General features: G+C 40.9%; 1 protein-coding gene across 1 annotated transcript in view; it reads right to left on the bottom strand.

The window, feature by feature from the left end:
• Positions 1 to 22,411: 22,411 nt before the first annotated feature.
• LOC126293608 (uncharacterized) overlaps positions 22,412 to 22,994 on the bottom strand; it is a 182,317-nt gene continuing 181,734 nt past the window's right edge. Inside the window, exon 6 of the mRNA XM_049986892.1 lies at positions 22,412 to 22,744. Coding sequence (XP_049842849.1) covers positions 22,643 to 22,744 — 102 coding nt within the window. The 3' untranslated portion in view covers positions 22,412 to 22,642. The remainder of the gene's footprint in view (positions 22,745 to 22,994) is intronic.

The following is a 22,994-nucleotide window of genomic DNA, read 5'->3' as shown; positions in this document are numbered from 1 at the left end:
TCACGCATTCAGGTATCACTGCCCAAGTGTAATCCGTGAGGAGAAAAGGTTCTACGTTAGCAGCGATCTCATTGGCTCCGTTACATATTAATACGCAGATCGGTGGAAGCCGAATGTGGTCCGTCTCTAAGACAGCGCCATCTCTTAGAGTGGAGACGCATGAGCACTGCGCCTGCACTGTTGTGCTTAGCGGGGCGCGTTCTAGTGGGAAAGTTGTGTACGCACATACTATGCGGAACTATGTACACAACACTATTTTTATAACTTTCCTGGAGATCAACACGTCACTGTAAGGTGGCTAACCACCTAAAAGCTCGACCGGTGCCTGACAAAAACAAAAGCTTACAGTATCATCTTTCGGAGACTGTGTACCAGCTACGTTCCTTTCAAAGTATGCTGATGCAATAGCTACGTACTTTAACAATCATATAGAACCGCTCGCTAGAGGAAAGATCTATGCAGACTTGAAACTCGCACAGGTCGCATCAATATGCAGGAAAGGCGGTAGGAGTAATCCAATAAAGTTACAGGGCCATTTCATAAACATCTATTTGCAGGAGGATTTTCAAACATATATAGTTTACGTACATTATGAACTACCCCGAAGGGAACAAGAACATCGTTCTTGAGAAATACAACTAGCTCTCTACTCACACGAAGTGTTGAGTGTCATTGACAAGGGTTCTCAAATTGATTCCATACTTCTACATTTAGATAAGGCTTTTGACACCGTATCACACAAGCGGCTTGTAGTGAAATTGTGCGCTTATGGAATACCATATGTGGTTGAAAGGTATGTGTTAAGGTCTGATCAGGGTAGATCCAGAAAATAAAGTCGGTAGTTGCCAACCGCAAGGTGGACCTTTGATGGTTAAGAGAACGGCGTGCACGCAGTAAAAAACCCGGAAATTTGCAGGTAGGTGCCCGTAGGAAGCAGATGTGTGTAGCCAGTTTTAAGGTAGGAGTGCAGTTACCCTAAAAAAAATTTAGCATATAAATGAGAGAATATATATAATGATTACAATTTTGTTTTTGTTAGATAATGTTCAGACTTAGGATTTGTATGTCCAAGGTTCAACACAGTAAGCATATTCTAAAATTCTTGGTTAGAGTGATTCGTGGTACAAAAATGTTGGAAATGGTGGGTTTTGGGTATGACTTAAAATTTTAACAATATATAGGGTGGAACAAAAAGGTACGGCCAAACTTTCAGGAAACATTCCTCACACACAAAGAAAGAAAACATGTTATGTGGACATGTGTCCAGAAACGCTTACTTTCCATGTTAGAGCTCATTTTTTTACTTCGCTTCAAATCACATTAATCATGGAATGGAAACACACAGCAACAGAACGTACCAGCGTTACTTCAAACGCTTTGTTACAGGAAATGTTCAAAATGTCCTCCGTCGCATGGAATCCCTGTTGCGCTATGCAGCCCTGGAGAATGGCGTATTGTATCACAGTCGTCCACAATACGAGCACGATGAGTCTCTACACTTGGTACCGGGGTTGCGCAGACAAGAGCTTTCAAATGATTCCATAAATGAAAGTCAAGCGGGTTGAGGTCAGGAGATCATGGAGGCCATGGAATTGGTCCGCCTCTACCAATCCATCGGTCACCGAATCTGTTGTTGAGAAGCGTACGATCACTTCGACAGAAATGTGCAGGAGCTCCATCGTGCATGATCCACATGTTGTGTCGTACTAGTAAAGGCACATGTTCTAGCAGCACAGGTAGAGTATCCCGTACGAAATCATGATAACGTGCTCCATGAGCGTAGGTGGAAAAACCTGGGGACCAATCAAGACATCACCAACAATGCCTTCCCAAACGTTCACAGAAAATCTGTGTTGATGATGTGATTGCACAATTGCGTGCGGATTCTTCATGGTGAAAATTTACAATTTGATCGCGTTGGAACGAAGCCTCATCCATAAAGAGAACATTTGCAATGAAATGAGGATTGGCACATTGTTGGATGAACCATTCGCAGAAGTGTACCCGTGGAGGCCAATCAGCTGCTGATAGTGCCTGCACACGCTGTACACGGTACAGAAACAACTGGTTCTCCCGTAGCACTCTCCATACAGTGACGTGGTCAACATTACCTTGTACAGCAGCAACTTCTCTGACGTTGACATTAGGGTTATCGTTAACTGCACGAAGAATTGCCTCGTCCATTGCAGGTGTCCTCGTCGTTCTAGGTCTTTCCCAGTCGCGAGTCATAGGCTGGAATGTTCCGTGCTCCCTAAGACGACGATCAATTGCTCCGAACGTCTTCCTGTCGGGACACCTTCGTTCTTTAATTCTGTCTCGATACAAACGTACCGCGCCACGGCTATTGCCCCGTGCTAATTCGTACGTCAAATGGGCATCTGCCAACTCCACAGTTGTAAACATTGCACTGACTGCAAAACCACGTTCGTAATGAACACTAACCTGTTGATGCTACGTACTGATGTGCTTGATGCTAGTACTGTAGAGCAATGAGTTGCATGTCAACACAAGCACCGAAGTCAACATTATCTTCCTTCAATTGGGCCAACTGGTGGTGAATCGAGGAAGTACAGTACATACTGAGGAAACTAAAATGAGCTCTAACATGGAAATTAAGCGTTGCCCGACACATGTCCACATAACATCTTTTCTTTATTTGTGTGTGAGGAATGTTTCCTGAAAGTTTGGCCGTACCTTTTTGTAACACCCTGTATATATTAAGATCAACATTGTGTTTGACTATAACAGCCTGAATCATAATCCACATCCTTTGCTTGTATTGAATATGAAAATGAGTAGTGAAGTAAAGTTTCCCACCACTGAAAGAACGTAAAGAAAATGAGGCCTCTATGCAATATATATGTGCAGTTCATGGTTTCAAATCGATTTTGCTGTAACTAACGTCATCAGAGAAAAGTTATTTCAAATAACTAATATTATGCCATTGCACAACTGGCATTATTCAAGTAATGATATAATTTCATTAAGTAAACATCAGGGCCAAAAGATAATTTCCCATTACTATCTTAATGCAATTGCACAAGCGACATTATTCTCTGAAACTTGATTGCTGAGTGAAATACATTTTGCACTTCTCGCAAAATGGAGGAGTGCAAGAAACAAGTTCACAGATGCATTCAGATGCAGGTTTGTTAAATAATTAATTTAGAATAATCTTATCATTGATACTTTCACAGATAAAAAAGGATACATTTTTGGATAGATACTTTCAAGGTACGTTACTGGAATTGTGATTTCCTGTCAGAGAAATTACAATTCATAGTAACTGACCGAAAGTCATCGAGTTGCAGGTCCTGTAAGGGCCTTTCTGAATACCAAAAATGTTCGACTGCTGCCCTGGCCATCACATTCTCCTGATCTCTCACCAATTGAAGACGTCTGGTCAATGGTGGCCGAGCAACTGGCTCGTCACAATACGCCAGTCACTACTCATGATGAACTGTGGCATCGTGTTGAAGCTGCATGGACAGCTGTACCTATACACGTCATCCAAGCTCTGTTTTGACTCAATGCTTGACAATGCCCAAGCGTATCAAGGCCGATATTACGGCCAGGGGTGGTTGTTCTGGGTACTGATTTCTCAGGGGCTATGCACCCAAATTGCGTGAAACTGTAATCAAATGTCAGTTCTTGTGTAATATATTTGTTCAATGGGTTTTCTGCCAGATTTCGAGACGTAATTTTGTTGTGGAAATTATTAAAAACATCTTGCATTGAAGTACCCACCATATTTCGAATATCTGTAAAACTTCGCCAATGTTGGGGCTTTTGCGTACTTTTAAATTTGGCGTGCATTTTTCGTTGCTTCTGTAACAATGATCTGACCCGTTTTGTGTACCATGGAAGATTATTACCACCACTTATTAATTTATGTGGTATATATCTCTCAATTGCTGTCGATACTATCTCTTTGAAAACACTCTACACTTACACGATCAGATCGGAAGGAGTGCAGACTGTCTCTTAAAGTGGCGACAAGAGCATTGTTATCAGCTTTTTCTTTCTTTTTTAAATAGATATACTTTGCGTTTCTGTATGATTGTTGTAGGTGTTACGGTATTCATCCTAACAGCCACTGTCTTGTGGTCGCTAATCCCTGTATCCGTCACAATACTTATTATTTGTCCAGGATTATTTGTTGCTAAAAGGTTAAATATGCTTTCGCAACCACTTACGCTTTGAGTGGGCTCATGAACCAATTTTTCAAAATAATTTTCTGAGAAAGCATTCAGTACAATTTCAGATAACGTTTTATGCCTGTCGTCGGCTTTAAACGTGTAATTTTTCCAACATATCGAGGGTAGATTAAGGTCATCACCGACTATAATTGTATGAGAGGGTTGCTTATTTGAAACGACACTCATGTTTTCTTTGAACTGTTCAGCAACTATATCTTCTGAGTCCAGGGGTTTGGTAAAACGATCCGATTTATAGTTTAGTCCGACTGTCAGGTATAGCCTCTAACCATACTATTTCACACGAACTATCTACATCAATTTCGGTACAAGGCAAACTACCTTTGACAGAAGTAAATACTCCACCACCAACTGTACTTAATTTATCCTTTCTGAACACTGTTAGATCGTTTGAAAAAATTTCGGCTGAACTTTATTTCCAGCTCTTTGTATCTATAACTATTTAAGCTTCAGTGCTTTCTATTACGGCTCGGAGCTCTGGTTCTTTCCCAGCACAGCTACGGCAATCTACAGCTACAATACCAATCGTTTCTACAACTACCTTACTGGGTTTTACCTGCCCACTTTTAGATGGACGTCCCTTCTGTGGTTCCCTGAGACCCTCTAACCTAAAAAAAACTGCCCAGTCCCTTCCACACAGCCCCCACTGACGGTGTAGCCTCCTCTTGTGTGTAGTGGACTCCTATTACGCGGAACCCGGAAACACACCACCCGATGGCCCAAGTCAAGGAATCTGCAGCCTCCACGGTCAGAGAACCGCCTGAGCCTTGGATTCAGACCCTCCACTCGGCTCTGCACCAAAGCACCACAGTCGGTTCTATCGACGAAGCTGCAGATGGTGAGCTCCGCCATAATCTCGGAAGAGTGGCAATCTTTACCATTTCCACTAGCCACCCAAAACTGTACAGTCTGCTCTGATCCAAAGCGACACACATCATTGGTACCGACATGAGCCACCACCTGCAGTTGGCTGCACCCTGTGCTCTTCATGGCATCTGGAAGCACCCTTTCCACATCCGGAATGATTCCCCCCAGAATGCACACAGACTGCACACTGGCTTCCTTCCCCAGCTTGGCAGTCATGTTCCTAAGGAGACCCATTATGCGCCTAACGTTGGAGCTCCCAACTGCCAGCCAACCCAACCTCTGTGAATGCCCAGACCTTGCGGGCCGAGAAGCTTCCTCTGGAACAGGGTGGACGACTGCATCCGGCTCAGAGACATCGTCAGCCACAGATAACACCCGAAACCTGTTCATCAAACGAAACGGGGAGGCCCTACTATCGGGCCCTCAGATAGTTTTTCACTGCCTCCCGGACTTCAGAATGATCTCCCACTCCACCACGGGTGAGGGGTCAACCTCAGTGCAGGCAGTACCCAGGGCAGCCACAAGAGTTGACCGATCGGAGGACACGTGGGATGTGCTCAACATCCCTTGCATCCCCTCGCCAGATCCCTCACAGTGATGCACCTTGGCAGCAGCCTCAAGCTGTGGACAGAAGCCAACACAGCCTGGAGCTGTGAGCGAAGGGTCATCAACTCAGCTTGCATCTGTATACAACAATCACAGTTCCTATCCATTACTGCAGTCGCTCCTGTTTGAAGCTCGTAAAAATATGAAACAAGCGAACGGTGTACTCGCCTTATTAGTAGCAGGAATTAGCGGTGCTGCTCTCGCTGACGGTCTAACCGACACTTCTACATGTAATCAGCTCACCCCAATTTTAAAATCCTCCACACTGATACTACTCTCCTTTCAGGTTTCTCTTCTCTCCTTTTCGAATATGCCTGGCCTATATTACAGGTAAGACACTGATCTGTTAACTTTCTCGACCCTGCTCTCGTCGATGGCGTAAAGTGATTTTGTTGTAAACACACCAGGATCTATGCCAACTCTCTTCAGCACTTCAATTCTGCCATTATCTACGCTAATGTAACATGAAACTGCATCAAAGACACATATTTTGAGTACTTCAACTCCACAGAATGTCCTTTCTGAGCATCTAACCCAAATTAAATTATTGAGGCTTTCGTTCGCACTTTGTGTCTTTCCATAAAGACACTTCCTCAGTGAATCAGAAAAAGATTTGCAAGAAACTTGAATGTGGGCTTCATTGCATTCCTAATAGGTTCGGTATGTGAATATGTCTCATTTCTGTTGGTGAACTTACACCAGTAGCCTTTCGGACACAGATTGTTCATTGTTGTTTGTTCAGTAGGTAGTCTGAGAGCTTATGTTCTTCATTTCGAGCTCCTTTCTCTTTTTTGTTTTTCCACCATCCATTATGCGTAAATCCTTACTTCCAAGTAAAGGTTTACGAATTCACTCTTCCACCTACTAATATGTGTTAGTATTGTCAAAACGTAAATAAAATATATGCAAGGAAGTTTCCAGGCAAAGGTGTAGATATAAGACAAAGATATAGAAAGCAAATAGGCTTCACACTGACAAAAATTCCACGGAAGCAAAAAGTCTCCCAAATGTCGGAAAAGGTGGGAGTGGCCGCTATTGAAGAGTTAATCAGTATAACAATTTAAAGGTGCTATCACGATAAAATTCACAAACGACCTAAAGTAAACTGTGCAGATCAAAAAAATAATATTTTTGGAAAATCGATTTTTTGGACCAAAATCCATTACAGGCTCCCTTAAACTAACTTATGCTGATGACAACACACACCCATGCCTGAGGGAGGACTCGAACCTCCAATGGGTGAGGCATGCGAACCGTGGCAAGGCGCCCTAGACTGTGTGGCTACCGCGCTTGGCTTACAGGTTGTGAAAGCGCATTTACTGCGCATACTATTGAGTGACTTGGTTGTAGTGAAGTACACTACTGGTACGTATCGTGGTTATTGAGACCACGCGGTTTTAGATGCGAGTGCTTGTCTTGACGAGAACAATGATTATTACATTATATTCAGTATTATGTATCCTGGTATTCATCTGATTATTGTTGAAAAATATGTCGTTCACATTTTGGAAGGAGGACTGTATATGGGGTAATGTTAGCTTGTTAGTTACCCAATCAAAGTAGTAATTTGTGTAATCACTACTTGTGGTCATTTTAATATTATTTATCCTGAAATGCAGGTCGGAGACACCAGTACATAATTTGAAACTTGCTTTGGTTGATTTCGAGTATGTTTATGTCGTGAAGATTCCCTGTTAATTGTTCCTGAGACGTGTCCAATTTCTGTCTGACATGTTAGTTGATAGGATTTGTTTCTATGTAAAGAATATCTGTGGGAACTTCCAAAATTGTTAATTCTGAATGCAGTCATATGAAGCCAGTACGTATTTTAAAAGTTGTTTTGGTCGATTCCAAGAACTTTGCTCATGCTGGTTCATTTATTGGTGTCTGAATATTATTTGATTAACTTCTCATGGTTGGGACTCACGGTAATATAATATTTGTTAAAAGACATCATAGTCGCCGTTGACTGTTTAAAATATTTATTGTTACTATTACAATTTCGGCTTTATGGCCATTTTCAAGTAAACTGCAAAAGTTGTAACGTTGTTGCATTAATTTGTGGTGTAAGCGGTGCTGATGGACAATAAAAGGGGGTTAAAACCTGTGAGCTATCTGAGGAAGTTAACCTTGCATTACTGCGCAACTGTTTTACCAAGTGTCCAGTATTGCTTACCAAATTCCCAACCAGACTAACATTAAGTATAATCCTTTAATAGTCATACAAAAACCGGTGATATATACATAAAAAAGAGAATTTAAATAAAAAGTATTAAATCAGTTTATATTTGAAATTTTTTTAACATTGATCATTGAAATTTCAGCACATTAAGCTTGAGTCATAACTAAGCTGGTGCCTTATTTAGGATTGTGAAAATGTGAGTTTCTAATCTTACGGAACACATCAAATATGGATCCAAGATTGGGAGACTGCATACAACACTACATTCATAAAATAACACACGAAAAACATTGAAACATATGCAAGAGGAAATTAACCACAACTAACCGATTCAATTTTCACCCAAAGAAGTTACGTTCGTAGCGCAATCCTGGTATACTAAATTCATACTAACTCTCTGTGAAATCTTCCCGAAAAGAATAGCTGAGGGCTACTTTGATGATTACACCACATGCTTCACGTGGTCAACTTGGTTTACACAAAGAGTGTAACTCCACAATAATATTGATAATTAAAGTAAATTAGGTCGAAAAGCAATTTACAAAAGAAAAACCTCTAACTGGTTGCTATAGTCTTACTATTAACCTGATGGGTCAAACAATTGTATAAGCACGTGGTACTGCTATCACAAAGTACACCCCACGTGGGTTGAACATAAAGAAAAGTTGCTATATTGAAAAATATTGTCAAGACGAGACGTTATAATCTCACGCACATTCGCTTTTAAGATTGATGATCTTTGATAGAGTTACTGACCAACACGTGGTTCCACTTTACTCACGAAATAGTGACAAAGCAACTACTGAAAGATATTCTGAACTTCACACTCGAAATACACTGCGTTGCAATTTAAGATAACATTAGATATTTTAGAGCTAAACCTGAAACAAAGGTGATTAAATTTTCAGTTACGCTGAACTTAAGAAATGCATTGTCCTGCGGACTTAGCAGACACGAACTTAGCCAGAGATCTTACCACTTCAGACGCTCGCCACGGACAGACTGACCTACGCTCCTACCGAGCGTGCTTCCCGATACAAAACGGAAGTGATCAGAGGGACAGCTTCCTATACCAACATGACAAGGCACGGACAGGACCATACTAAGGATAGAAACCTCTTTGCCTTTAGAAAGCGTAGCTACCTGTTCCGACGTTGGTCCTATTGTTCTCTAGCAGACAGGCTTGTCTGCTACCCTCACGCATGCAACTAGAAATACATTTGCTCATTCATCCTCTCACACAGAAGGGAGGTGGGATGACAGTATCTTATCATATATAGTATATAAAAGAAAGCGAATGTAGATTCCGTATGAGGCTGTGTGACATGAATTACATATAAACTGTGTTTTGAAGTGTAGTAGTGTGACAGAACGTTCTTGTTTATGTGTAAAAGTAACACGTTTCACTGCTCAGTCTCCTCCCAGATAGTCAGAAACACCACAGTAAATTCTTTAACATCAATACTGCATAATACGTTATATGTCCTTAATGTTCTGTTGAAACTGTAACTCGTTCAATCTGAGTATGCCTGGCTAGGTGTAAGAGAGGGTCTGAGAGCCCTAATCTTGCCAGGTAAAATAAATGCATCAATAAATAAAATAAATAAATAAATTTAGAAGAGGAATTTATGCCGTAAATAACAACAGATTTCAGAAATTAACATGAAAGGCATCGAACAGAGACCTTTCAAAGTTACCTAAGCACAAAAATACAAAAGTGAAGCACAGAGTGTATATACATAATTAAGCAAATATTTCACTAAGAAAGTAGCTCGATTATAAAAACTGGAGATAGATGAACATTACTTACATTCTGTCAGAATATAAAACTATCTGACATGAGTACATATCGACGTCAAAATGCAGCCTATTGAATGTGAGAGACCCACAAGGTCTGATGAGGACGACACTTATTACATCGTAATATGTTGTTAAATAAATACTTAACTGTCGATGTTACCATCGTTCTAATACTCTATCACACAAGTTCAGGTGCACTGACAACATGTGGAGCTAAGTCAGTGGGCGCGAAAATACATTTACAAAAGTTACTGCCTGTACACGTAGCAAGGATAGTGCACACCAAGGATACACCTTATAAGCTTTATGTCTTAACGTCTTTTCATCTGTCGACATTATACATCTTACTAAATAGTGCTATGATTGTAATGGGCTGTAGGATTGAATGGGGATATTTATATTTTAACATAATAGAATCCTGCCTCGGGCGTGGATGTGTGTGATGTCCTTAGGTTAGTTAGGTTTAATTAGTTCTACGTTCTAGGCGACTGATAACCTCAGAAGTTAAGTCGCATAGTGCTCAGAGCCATTTGAACCATTTTGAACATAATGGAGGGTAATTCATATTCGTAAAACATATACATATACAAAGTATTATATATTAGAGTTGTGTCTTCATCTCATTTACGAGCACTTAAGACAATGTGAGAGCTTATTAACGGATAAAACATGTATTATCCTCTATTATGTTATAAATAAATATTCCCATCCTATCCTACTGCCCATTACAATCATAGCACTATTTAGTAAGCTATATGATGTCGACAGATGAAAAGATTTTACGATATAAATTTTATAAGTTGTATCCTTGGTGTGCACTATCTTTGCTATGTGCACAGGCAGTATCTTTGGTAAATGTGTTTTCGCGCCAACAGACTTAGCTCCACATGTTGTCAGTGCACCTGAGCTTTATTTGTGATAGATTATTATTACGATGCTAACACTGACAATTCAGCACATATTTAACAACATTTTACGATGCAATAAGTGTCGTAATCATCGGATCTTGTGGGACTCTCACATTCAGAAGGCTGCATTTTGACGATGACATGTACTCATGTCAGATAGTTCTATGTTCTGAGAGAATGTAAGTAATGTACATTTATCTCCAATTTTCATAACTGAGCTAATTTCTTAATGAAATGTTTGCTTAATTATGTATATACACCCTGTGCTTCACTATTGTATCTTTGTGTTTAGGTAATTTTGCTGTGTTACTTGAAAATGGCCATAAGGCCGAAACTGCAATAGTAGCAATAAATATTTTATATAGTCAACGGCGACTATGATGTCTTTTAAGAAATTAACATTATTTGTTTCTTATAGGTAAAAGGGGACTGAAATTATAAACAAAAATTTTCGCTGCTCGTTGAAGTTAAAGCTGTACTCGGAAAAAATTGTTTTCTCGATTTTCTTGTAAGGTTAACTGTGGAGTTTTGTTTAAAAGTTTATGTGTAATAAAAGCACGAAACTTTGCTCACTGGAATGTCATTATGCATACGTGTAAAGCCCAGCGCTACCGCTATTTGGTACCAAGTTACTCCATAAATGGCCGTCTTCATCATCGCGAATCTTGAGCACCGGAAGCCATCTTCACCTGACATCACCACTTCCACTTCGTGAGGGTCGATCTCTGAGCAGATGATCTAAGGGACTTAGAATATCGTGAGGGTCATTTGTGTGTCGCTAATGACTCATCTTTCAGCCGCTTTATGCTACTGACCATTAAAATTGCTACACCTAGAAGTTATGCAGATGATAAACGGGTATCCATTGGACAAACATATTACACTAGAACTGACATGTGACTACATTTTCACGCAATTTGCGTGCATAGATCCTAAGAATTCAGTACCCAGAACAACCACCTCAGGCGCTAATAACGGCCTTGATACGCCTGGGCATTGAGTCAAACAGAGCTTGGATGGCGTGTACAGGTACAGCTGTCCATGCAGCTTCAACACGATACCACAGTTCATCAAGAGTAGTGACTGGCGTATTGTGACAAGCCATTTGCTCGGCCACCATTGACCAAACATTTTCAGTTGGTGAGAGATCTGGAGAATGTGCTGGCCAGGGCAACAGTCGAACATTTTGTGTATCCAGAAAGGCCCGTAGAGGACTTGCGACATGCGGCCGTACATTATCCTGGTGAAGGGTAGAGCCACGGGTCGTAACACATCTGAAAAGTAACATCCACTGTTCAAAGTGCCGTCAATGCGAACAGGGGTGACAGAGACGTGTAACCAGTGGCACCCCATACCATGAGGCCAGATGATCCGCCAGTATGGCGATGACGAATACACGCTTCCAATAACCGTTCATCGCGATGTCGCCAATCACTGATGCGACCGTCATGACGCTGTAAACAGAAACTGGAGTCATCCGAAAAAATGACGTTTTGCCATTCGTGCACCCAGGTTCGCCGTTCAGTACACCATCACCGGCGCTCCTGTCTGTGATACAGCGTCAAGGGTAGCCTCAGCCATGGTCTCCGAGCTGATAGACCATAATGCTGCAAACGTCGTCGAACTGTTAGTGCAGATGGTTGTTGTCTTGCAACCGTCCCCATATGTTGACTCAGGGATCGAGACGTTACAGCCATGCGGATAAGATGCCTGTCATCTCGTCTGCTAGTGATACGAGGCCGTTGGGATCCAGCAAGGCGTTCCGTATTACCCTCCTGAACCCAACGATTCCATATTCTGCTAACAGTCATTGGATCTCGACCAACGCGAGCAGCAATGTCGCGATACGATAAACCGCAATCGCGCTAGGCTACAATCCGACCTTAATCAAAGTCAGAAACGTGATGGTACGCGTTTCTCCTCCTTACACGAGGCATCACAACAGTGATCCACCAGGCAACGCCGGTCAACTGCTGTTTGTGTATGAGAAATCGTTTGGAAACCTTTCTCATGTTAGCACGTTGTAGGTGTCGCTACCGGCGCCAACCTTGTGTGAATGCTCTGAAAAGCTAATCATTTGCATATCACAGCATCTTCTTCCTGTCAATTAAATTTCGCGTCTGTAGCACGTCATCGTCGTGGTGTAGCAATTTTAATGGCCAGTAGTGTAGATTCCGCCTGCACATTTGCATGGTGAGACAGGGACGTGATTGCGAAATTATAGTACACTTTAAGGACTTCTTTTGTGATTCGAATGCATCTACACCTACATCATATTCCGCGAGCCGCCTGCTGGTGTGTGGCGAGGGTACCTTTTGTACAAATAACTGAGCCATCCAACCCTGTTTAACTCGCGAATAGCGCGTCGGAAGAATTATTGTTGGTAAGCCCCTGCATTGGCTCTAATTTCTCAAATTTTCTTTTCGTCGTCGTTAAGCGCGACGTATCGAGGGGCAATTAATATGTTATCCAACTTCAGTAGTAAAGCTCTCCGTGATGCACAACGCCTCTCTTGTAACGTCTACCAGTGGAATATGTTTAGCATCTTCGTGACGCTCTTATGTCGACTCAGCTACTCCGTGACGAAACGCGCCGCTCTTCGTTGGATCTTCTCCATCTCTTCTATCAGTCCTATCTGATGGTGATCCTAGATAGATGAACAATACTCTAGAGTCCGTCCAACAAGTGCCATAAAAGCCTCTTCCTACGAGGATGAGTTACATTTCCTTAAGATTCTTCCTAAGAATCTGAGTCTGGCATCTGGTTTACCCACTGTTTATTTTACATGGTCATTCCACTTAGCCTGCCGGTGTGGCCCAGCGGTTCTAGGCGCTATAGTCTGGAACCACGTGACCGCTACGGTGGCCGGCTCGAATCCTGCCTCGGGCATGGATGTGTGTGGTGTCCTTAGGTTAGTTTGGTTTAAGTGGTTCTAAGTTCTAGGGGACTCATGACCTCAGCAAATAAGTCCCATAGTGCTCAGAGCCATTTGAACCCATTTCACTTAATTGTTACCGCTAGATATTTTACAGCAGATACTGTTCCAGCGGTTTGTCCTTAGCAGTGTAGCTATAAACTTGGGGATTTCTTTTCTTATGTATGCGTAATATGTTACATTTATTACGTTCTGGGTGAACCGCCTGCAACATTCATCAATAGTGTGCAGCCGATTAAGAAAATCAAATAGTACAGTATTTTTTCAAAGAAAATTCCGCACTGGCTTTAACAATGATTTTTATTAAATCTGCAGATTTAATCTCCCATTGCGGAATATTCTTTGAAAAATGACCAAGTTTGGCTGTGGTAGCATGCCCTACAAAACAACATGATGCTACAGTATTGTCAGTGACAGTGTTGTATATTTATTGCTACACCACATGTCAGTAATACAAATACTGAAACATAACAAGAATGAACTCGTCGTGAATCAGCTAGACCAAAAACTTAAAATGAAAACACAGAGCCGCAATGTATGACTTCGAAATGAGTAACGTGAGTCGTTTTTTTTGTCTCATGACAGAATACAGCCCAAGTATTCATTGAATTAAGCTGTTTAATATTCTTTATAACCATAGTCAGTTTTCGATGTTTTCAGCTGTATACCAGCCGCACAGTCCACGACTGCTGCACCCAGACCGCTCGGCTAATCCCACACGGCAACAGATTGTTTCTAACTTAAAGAGCTTCATCAGTCTTAGAATAATATGTTATGTTTTGTCTTCCATTTTCAGTCTCAATAAGATCTTTTTGTGTCCTCCAGCATCAATTTTATGCCAACAGGACTGTATTGACTTTTAGGAGATTTTTGTAAATTTACGGCATTATTTCTCATCCAGTTTTTTAACTCAGTCCAGCTTTGGCAAAGTAAAGATGACAGTTATAATTCTGCTCCTGTGCCCGCAGTAAAGGTAGAAACTATATTCTTGCAAGAAAAAAAAATTGGATTTCCTAACCCAAACAAATCTCACATTAGTGTTACTGTTTACATTGTATTTATGTATGGTGAATCTTAAGAGAATACTGTTTTCATGGCATATGAAACAAATATGTAGGACACTTTCGTAGGATTTCTCGATCTAGGAAAAGACCTCGATGATCTCAAGTTGTGCAAATTGTTCTAAATTCTCGGAAAAATAGGTGCAATCTACAAGGAAGGATAAGCAGTGTACAGCATGTTCAAGAACAAAGAAGGAACAATAAGGTGGGGAAATTAAGAGCGAAGGTCTTGTAAAAATAGGTGTAAACTATAAGGAAGGATAAGTAGGATGCAGCATGTTCAAGAACAAAGAAAGAACAATAAGGGGGGTGTGGGGGGGGGGGGGGGAACTAAGAGCGAAGGACTTCGACTAAGAGGAGATTGCAATTGTGTGTACTTTTTCTCTGCTGCTATGCAATGTGAGCATCGAAGAATCAGAAAAAGGTTTCGAGACTAGGTTTAAGACGCAGAGCGTAGGGACACTAAAGAATTGCTGATGACATTTCATCGTCAGTGAAAGATAAGAAGAATTATGGAACCTACTGAATACAATGAACAGTCTGCTGTCCATAGAGATAGTAACGACAGTACACCGAAGAAAGACGAAAGTCGTGAAGAGTATCAGAACGAGGACATTTGAGCTACGTACGATCAAAATTTGGGATCACGGCCGTAGAGGAAGTGAAGTAATTCTGCCACCTTGGATGCAAAGTGTCATAAGAAAGACGAGACAAGGAAGACAAAGAAAGTACAGGGAATGAGAGTACTCCTAGCCAAGGCAGATCTGTCAGTGTCAAACGTTGGCTTTAATGTGTTCTTGCACAGTGTCCACCACAGCTGGTTTTAACCGAGATGTAAGGCGAGCGACTAGTTGCTGTTCTTCGTAAGTCGTCCACTTGCACTTCTGCTGTGACCCGTTTTTGTTATGAAACTGCCGGTCGGGGTGACCGAGTGGTTCTAGGCGCTACAGTCTGGAACCGGGAACCGCTGCCTCGGGAATGGATGTGTGTGATGTCCTTAGGTTAGTTAGGTTTAAGTAGTTCTAAGTTCTAGGGGACTGATGACCTCAGATGTTAAGTCCCTTAGTACTCAGAGCCATTTGAAACATTTGTTATGAAACTGACAAACACGCGTCAACAACTGCATTCTCGTCGTCGAATCGGGCGGCTGTGGCGCGTAAACTTCACACTTTGAATGTCAAGGTAACTATCTGTCGTCGCCCCCTAATGACGCTAATACTGTCAGGGTGCCGATTCGTCGGTACTCTGTTTCGTCTTGTTTAGCTCACAGAATCGGGCGCTAGATGGTGTTGGCGTGCTGATTACAGGTGCTCTTTGCTACATGTAGGTCGATAGCTATCGACAATTGAGTATCGTTTCGGTGAAAACTTAGCGTTCGATTCATAGACTTACTAAATAAAAACTAGACCGCGCATTGGCGCTAGTGTCGCGTCCCCACATTGAAAGTGATAGAAGCCGCCATTTGCCAGGGAAACAGTGCGTAAACAGGGTTCGTCCGATCGTGTGCTGCTTTTAATTGTAACAGTATAATGAAAGCAAAGACGAAGACGGATACAGTGTTACATTTCACAGGTCGGTCATTTCTGGTTGTTTGTTACGTTCTACTGCCTGTATATAGTATTTTCATGGAGAAATAATACATCATGAGAATTTGTTTTTGTTTAGGTTGAAAGGGTACAGTACCGCCCGACACTGAAAATAGGTACAACATTCTTCGTTATTCTTGTCAGAACAACATATTTTTTTCTAATAATAACTCAATTTCAGTTAATACACCGAAGCCAGATACCAGTGTAGGAAAGAAGGTCAGTTATTACTTAATTGATCAGATGTGCATTCCCACAAAATAAATCCCTACCTCCAATTTGGTGAGATATGCGAAATGAATGAATAGATGGTCGTCTGCTAACCAGAGATAGTGAATGTGCAATATATGATCATCTTTGAGACGGTCCTATGGTCACCTTTGGTGGAACCAAAGACATGAAATTTACCTGAGCTTCGAGTGCCTGAAATGAGGCTGACCAATGGGTAGCATGGTCTTCCCCCAACTCGATGGAGGTGCGAGATGACCTGAAGAATGATCATGTTTCAGCATTCTGGCGCTGGATCTTGTGTTGGTAAGACCTTAAGTGTGCTCCGTAAACACAAAAGAGTGGATAGAATGGTATCCATGTGAAATACTTAAGAGTAGTTCGTAATAATAATTTCTCTATTTCAAAGAACTTTTGTGGGGAGAATTAAATGTGAGGCAGGCCAGGTAGTAATCTCTGGAAGTGACCAACGGTCACAATGAAACCCCATGTAGCAATAAGTTGAAATGCTTCCGAGTGCTAAAGTTAAGCTGAATTACTGGCGTGTGTACTATAAGTTGGAAATATTTAAGAAATGGCGTGTGCAGGACTTGAAATTAGAGACGAGTACTTCCATGTGGTGACTACTGTAAGGGTCTCAATCTGCATATGAGACAAAGGATAAGGAGATGTACTCGTCCATGGTATCAGTTGAGGACTCGCGTGTGTGATGAATATGTTCTTAATATTACTTTGCGTGTTATGTTTCCGTGTGACGCTTGATTCAAACTATAATACTCTGAGAGTGGACCAAGGTGAGTCAGCCTGCTATACAGCAACGCCACTTGGCTTGCATTGCACAGGAAGACGTGCACACATCCTCCAGAGTTCAGAGTAGGAAAGAAAAGTTACGAAGTGGGGCAGTGTCGTGTGAAACTGGGATGAATAATTGAAGTGGGAAAGCTGAAAGTGATGTGATTATAACGTTGTGACTATTCTTTGTATTGTAGGTTGCCAGTGTGATGTATTTCATGAAATTTAAGTATGTGTGGTTGGCATGGGAGAGTAACAAGATAGTTCCAGAGGCAGTGGGTTATGCATGTTTCTTTTTGTATCGCTCGGTATGGAGGAAATTTTCGTGGTGATGGGTGTGAGAGTCGAAGTGTGAGATATAGCAAAAGATCCACGATCCTATCCATAAAGTGCACTGTAGCGTTAAATAATTACGAGACTATAAGATAGAGAATCACCAATGTAAAGCCATGCCCACTAGACGGAATTTCTCATGTGTTGTTGTTGTAGGAAATGTTATGGCGTGTTTCGGTTATAGAATTTATCGGAATAAATAAGATAGTGAAAAGAAAAAGATTGGTGGCCTCTTCCTTCGAATAGTATGTTGTCATGGGTAAGAAAGAAAATGTGGTATTACCAGTGCGTAGTGAACAGTCAGAGTCGGGTAAATTATTAATAGTAAGATGTGCGTTATCCGTTTCCGTTGCGTAATATTCAAACACGAGAATAATTTGTAACTTAATTATGAGTACGAGAGTTCATGTTACTCAATAAATAAGAATGAATCCACTCACTTGGCAGACCACCCACCTTGCAGGCCTGACTGCTTGATGCCACAGTATGAGCAAGGCATGTGGGTGCCTCTCAAGGTTTCTCCTTACAAACGATTTTCTAAATCGGAAATGGATAGTTGCTACTCGGAGAGAGAACTTCCAACCGACAGCAAATCATTTACTGTGCTCTCTTCATTTTGAAGAGAATTGTTACATGGAAAATTACGTAAATAGACATCAACTGAAGAACGATGCTATACCGACAGTATTTGGATTTTCAAGTAATTTGAAAAAAGGTATAGTGTCCTGGAAATCGTGCAATATAAGCCTAGGTTAAACAGTGTGTAAATTCTGTCAGTGTTTATAATTTTGAACGTTCCTTTTCCAGGTTACCAAGGCAATAAAAAATATATCAAGTATGAATCACAGGCAGGTCGAATAATTGCTTTTAGATACTTAACATGTGTTGTCAGGCGGTGATTATACTTCCTAAATGGTCAAATATTTGATCAGATGTTGCAAACTCAACCACTTTTAGAGGTGCTATCAGTGTTAAAAATTAACGTGCAAATGAAATTCTTACCGTATTTAAAGTGATATGGGTTATTACAATTAATCATACCAAAATTCGAGTGTAGACAATACAGTGCTAAAAAAAATTTAGCGTGCAAAATGTACACAGTGGTCGGCAAAAAGCACACAGGATCTGACAGGAAAATTACGTGAATTAAATAACAATCGTGCCGTCTGTTACTTTCAAAGTTTCATGTAATTATATAATGCAAATAGCTCTACGTAAACTCGCTTCACCTTTTCAAGAAAGAGCCTTACCTTCTTAAATTTCGCGTTTATGCAGACGTATTTCGGAAATTAGGAAACTTCATTCTTTTAAGTATACTTTTAAAATAGACTCGAATACTCAGTACTTTTTTAAACAGACATGTGTTTAATTTGTGCTTCAATTTTCCTCTTGTTGCGTCTCATATACGTCAAATCACAACCCCAGCACAAGGATTCATCCCTGCAATTGCCAGCGATCAGCTGCGTCAACTGGGGCACAGTTGCCTCTCTTCTCCGCTACGGCGTGGTAGGGGCTTGGTTTGAATTATTTCGATTTTGCGTCGTTTGTTTATTGACGTCGTATTTCGCAGTACATGTCTACATTCTGTTATTGTACTCTACGTTCTTTTTTTGCGCAGTACTGTTATTTATCACTATTTTTGTGTGTTTTTCTTCACGTTAAGAGTTAACAGATTGTTTGTTTTCGCCACTTTTTGTGGAAAATGCGACCTGCGCCAGGTCAGAGCAGAGGATTTACCAATGAAGAAATTTGTGAAGTTTTAGAATGTACTAGTGATACAGAGTGTTTTAGCGAGAGTAGCAACAGCTCAGAATGTGACAGTGATGTACTTGACGATATCGTGAACGAAAGTGAAGACGAAGTGGAAGATGCACAATGCACTGACGTAACTGCACCTAAAACACTACAGCCTTTACCACATCCATTTCAAGATCTGCCAGGACTAAAGCATATGCCGCCAGCAGGATCTCCTGTGATAGAATATTTGAATCTATTCTTTACTTCAATGTTGCTGCAGATTATTGTAACAGAAACAAATCGCTAAGCTAAACAGTTTATAACTAAACATGTTACATTGTCCAAACCGTATAGGAAATGGAAGAATGTGACAACTACCGAGGTAAGAGGTTTCCTTGCTTGCTTACTAAATATGGGACTCAATAAAAGGGCCACAATGCTCTCATACTGGAGCACAAACCCGTCACAGGCATTTCCATGGTTTGGTAAAATGTTTTCTGCCCACCGATTTAGGCATCTTGTGAAATTTTTTCATCTTCTGGATGGTGAGAAATGTACAGCACCAGGCCATCCTGATTATGACAGATGTATCAGGTACTAGTCATTGGTAGATCATGCTAATAATATATTTAGACATCATTACACACCTCGTGAACAACTTAGAATTGTTGAGAGTCTAGTTGGCACTAAATGTCCACTTCTCTATGACGGTTTTTGCCAAACAAACACCACCACCGATGGGGTATCAAATTCTGGATGCTGTGTGACTCGATAACGCACTATTGTCTTGGGTTTTGTACTTACAGAGGTGCCAAAAGCCAAGAAGATGAGGCTGAAATTACAAGATATGGCTTAGGTTACTGTGTTTAGCCAGTTATTTGAACAAGGGATCTCTTTGTGGAAAACTTTTCACATCAGTACCACTTGTAAAAAGTCTTTATTAATTAGGTACATACATTACTGGCACTGAAAAAACAGGAAATAATGGCCAGAGCAATGTAGAAAGAATTTTGGAACTGGAAAATAGATGTATTTTAAGTCAGGTCCGGTGCTGGCATTTGAATTCTAAGAGAAAAAATCCCTGCGTATCCCCATTCTCTTTTTGTCAAGTAAAGTTGATGCTGGTGACATTGAATACCAGAATTAAGCCGGCCGCAGTGGCCGAGCGGTTCTAGGCGCTACAGTCCGGAACCGCGCGGACCGCTTCGAATCTTGCCTCGGGCATGGATGTGTGTGATGTCCTTAGGTTAGTTAGGTTTAAGTAGTTCTAAGTTCTAGGGGACTGATGACAGCAGAAGTCCCACAGTGCTCAGAGCCATTTGAACCATTTTTGAACCAAAATTAAAATAAAACAGCAAAAAAGCCAGAAATAATACACCAGTACAACCAGCATATTGGTGGAATAGACACATCCGACATGATTCTGTATGCGTATTTGGATGAGAGGCGAAATTTTCGTTACTGGAAAAGGTAGCTTTTAACATAACGTCAAGAATGGTGTTGAACTCTCACATGTTACACAAACAGCACAGTAAAGGAATTAAAGTTAGTTCCAGGTATGAATATACTGTAATGTTAACTGGAGTCTTGTCAGATGAATAGCTTCAAGAAAAAAATGCAACTGATGATCCTCGTTGTTCTTTTGAGTTTGAGAAAACTTTCAGAGAAGAAAGAGTCAAGATGCTGTGTGTATGCTAGTAAGGGAAGGAAAAGAAGGCCAAGGACTGTTTGTAATAGATGTAATAAGGGGATGCATGGTGAAATTTTTCCTATGCTATGTCATACTGCACACGTAGAAATTCTGTAATGTTCTGTTCAATTAAATAATTATTATCTCTCTGAATTGTTGTTGTTGTTGTTGTGGTCTTCAGTACTGAGACTGGTTTGATGCAGCTCTCCATGCTACTCTATCCTGTCCAATCTTCTACATTTCCTAGTACTTACTCTAACCTACATCCTCCTGAATCTGCTTAATGTATTCATCTCTTGGTCTCCGTCTACGATTTTTTCCCTCCACGCTGCCCTCCAATACTAAACTGGTGATCCCTTGATTCTGCAGAACATGTCCTACCAACCGATCACTTCTTCTCGTCAAGTTGTGCCACAAACTCCGCTTCTCCCCAATTCTATTCAATACCTCCTCATTAGTTATGTGGTCTACCCATCTAATCTTCAGCATTCTTCTGTAGCTTCTATTCTCTTCTTGTCTAAACTATTTATCGTCCACGTTTCACTTCCATACATGGCTACACTCCATACAAATACTTTGCGAAACGACTTCCTGAGACATAGATCTATACTCAATGTTAACCAATTTCTCTTTTTCAGAAACGCTTTCCTTGCCAATGCCAGTCTACATTTTATATCCTCTGTACTTCGACCATCATCAGTTATTTTGCTCCCCAAATAGCAAAACTCCTTTACTACTTTAAGTGTCTCATTTCCTAATCTAATTCCCTCAGCATCACCCGACTTAATTCGAGTACATTCCATTATCCTCGTTTTGCTTTTGTTGATGTTCATATTATACCCTCCTTTCAAGACACTGTCCATTCCGTCCAACTGCTCTTCCAAGTCCTTTGCTGTCTCTGACAGAATTACAATGTCATAGGCGAACGTCAAAGTTTTTATTTCTTCTCCATGGATTTTAATACCTACTCCGAACTTTTCTTCTGTTTCCTTCACTGCTTGCCCAATATACAGATTGAATAACATAGGGGAGAGGCTCCAACCCTGTCTCACTCCCTTCCCAACCACCGCTTCCCTTTCATGCCCCTCGACTCTTATAACTGCCATCTGGTTTCTGCACAAATTGTAAATACCCTTTCGCGCCCTGTATTTTACCCCTGCCACCTTTAGAATTTGAAAGAGAGTATTCCAATCAACATTGTCAAAAGCTTACTCTAAGTCTACAAATGCTAGAAACGTAGGTTTGCCTTTCCATAATCTTTCTTCTAAGATAAGTCGTAGGGTCAGTATTGCCTCACGTCTTCCCACATTTCTACACAATGGAAACTGATCTTCCGATCCTCTACAAATAATAACGCAAATTTCATATACCTCATGTCATTTTACTTAGAAATCTGTGAAGATTCTATGGACTGTAGTTAGCCTTCTTAAATTGAAGCACAGTGTTGGATGTATAGAATCAAAGTCAGATTTAAAATATTAAAAAAATTTTATTTCGATTGTCACAATCAAATTCATTTCAAACATTATGGTAACCTATGTAAGCCATAATACTTTTAAGAATAAGTGTTAATTTTTTTCATATTTTTGAAGTGAATACTTTGTGATATATGGCAATTTAGATAGAATGTAACATAACGGTATAAATACACCTGACATTTTTAGGACACACCACTCCAAATCGGCTGACAGCAAAAGGGTTCAGGCAGCGACGAGGATGTCGAAGTTTTGGGAGGTGCGGACACAGCCATACCACGTGCCACCATTCGCCATGCTGTAGAGCAGTCCGTCTTCCGGGTCAGCCTGCGGGGAAAAAGAAATGGTTCCAAAAATCAAGCTATTCATTCACTGATTCATTTCTAGTTCAGCGGAAGTTTCAGAAATGTTTAACAAGTCGGCTCTCCGAAAATATTTTCGGACGTTGTATAAAAGGCTCGGTATCATTAAATTGACGGAGAAATTATGCAGATGGAAGCAGGTGAATGTATGATCGACGATGGGAAATACACTGACGCGTCAAAGAAATTTGTACAGGCATGCGTATTCAAACACG

The sequence above is a fragment of the Schistocerca gregaria genome, chromosome 10, assembly GCF_023897955.1.
Source record: "Schistocerca gregaria isolate iqSchGreg1 chromosome 10, iqSchGreg1.2, whole genome shotgun sequence".
In the NCBI taxonomy this organism is placed as follows: domain Eukaryota; kingdom Metazoa; phylum Arthropoda; class Insecta; order Orthoptera; family Acrididae; genus Schistocerca; species Schistocerca gregaria.
This window is presented reverse-complemented; position numbering and strand designations above follow the sequence as displayed.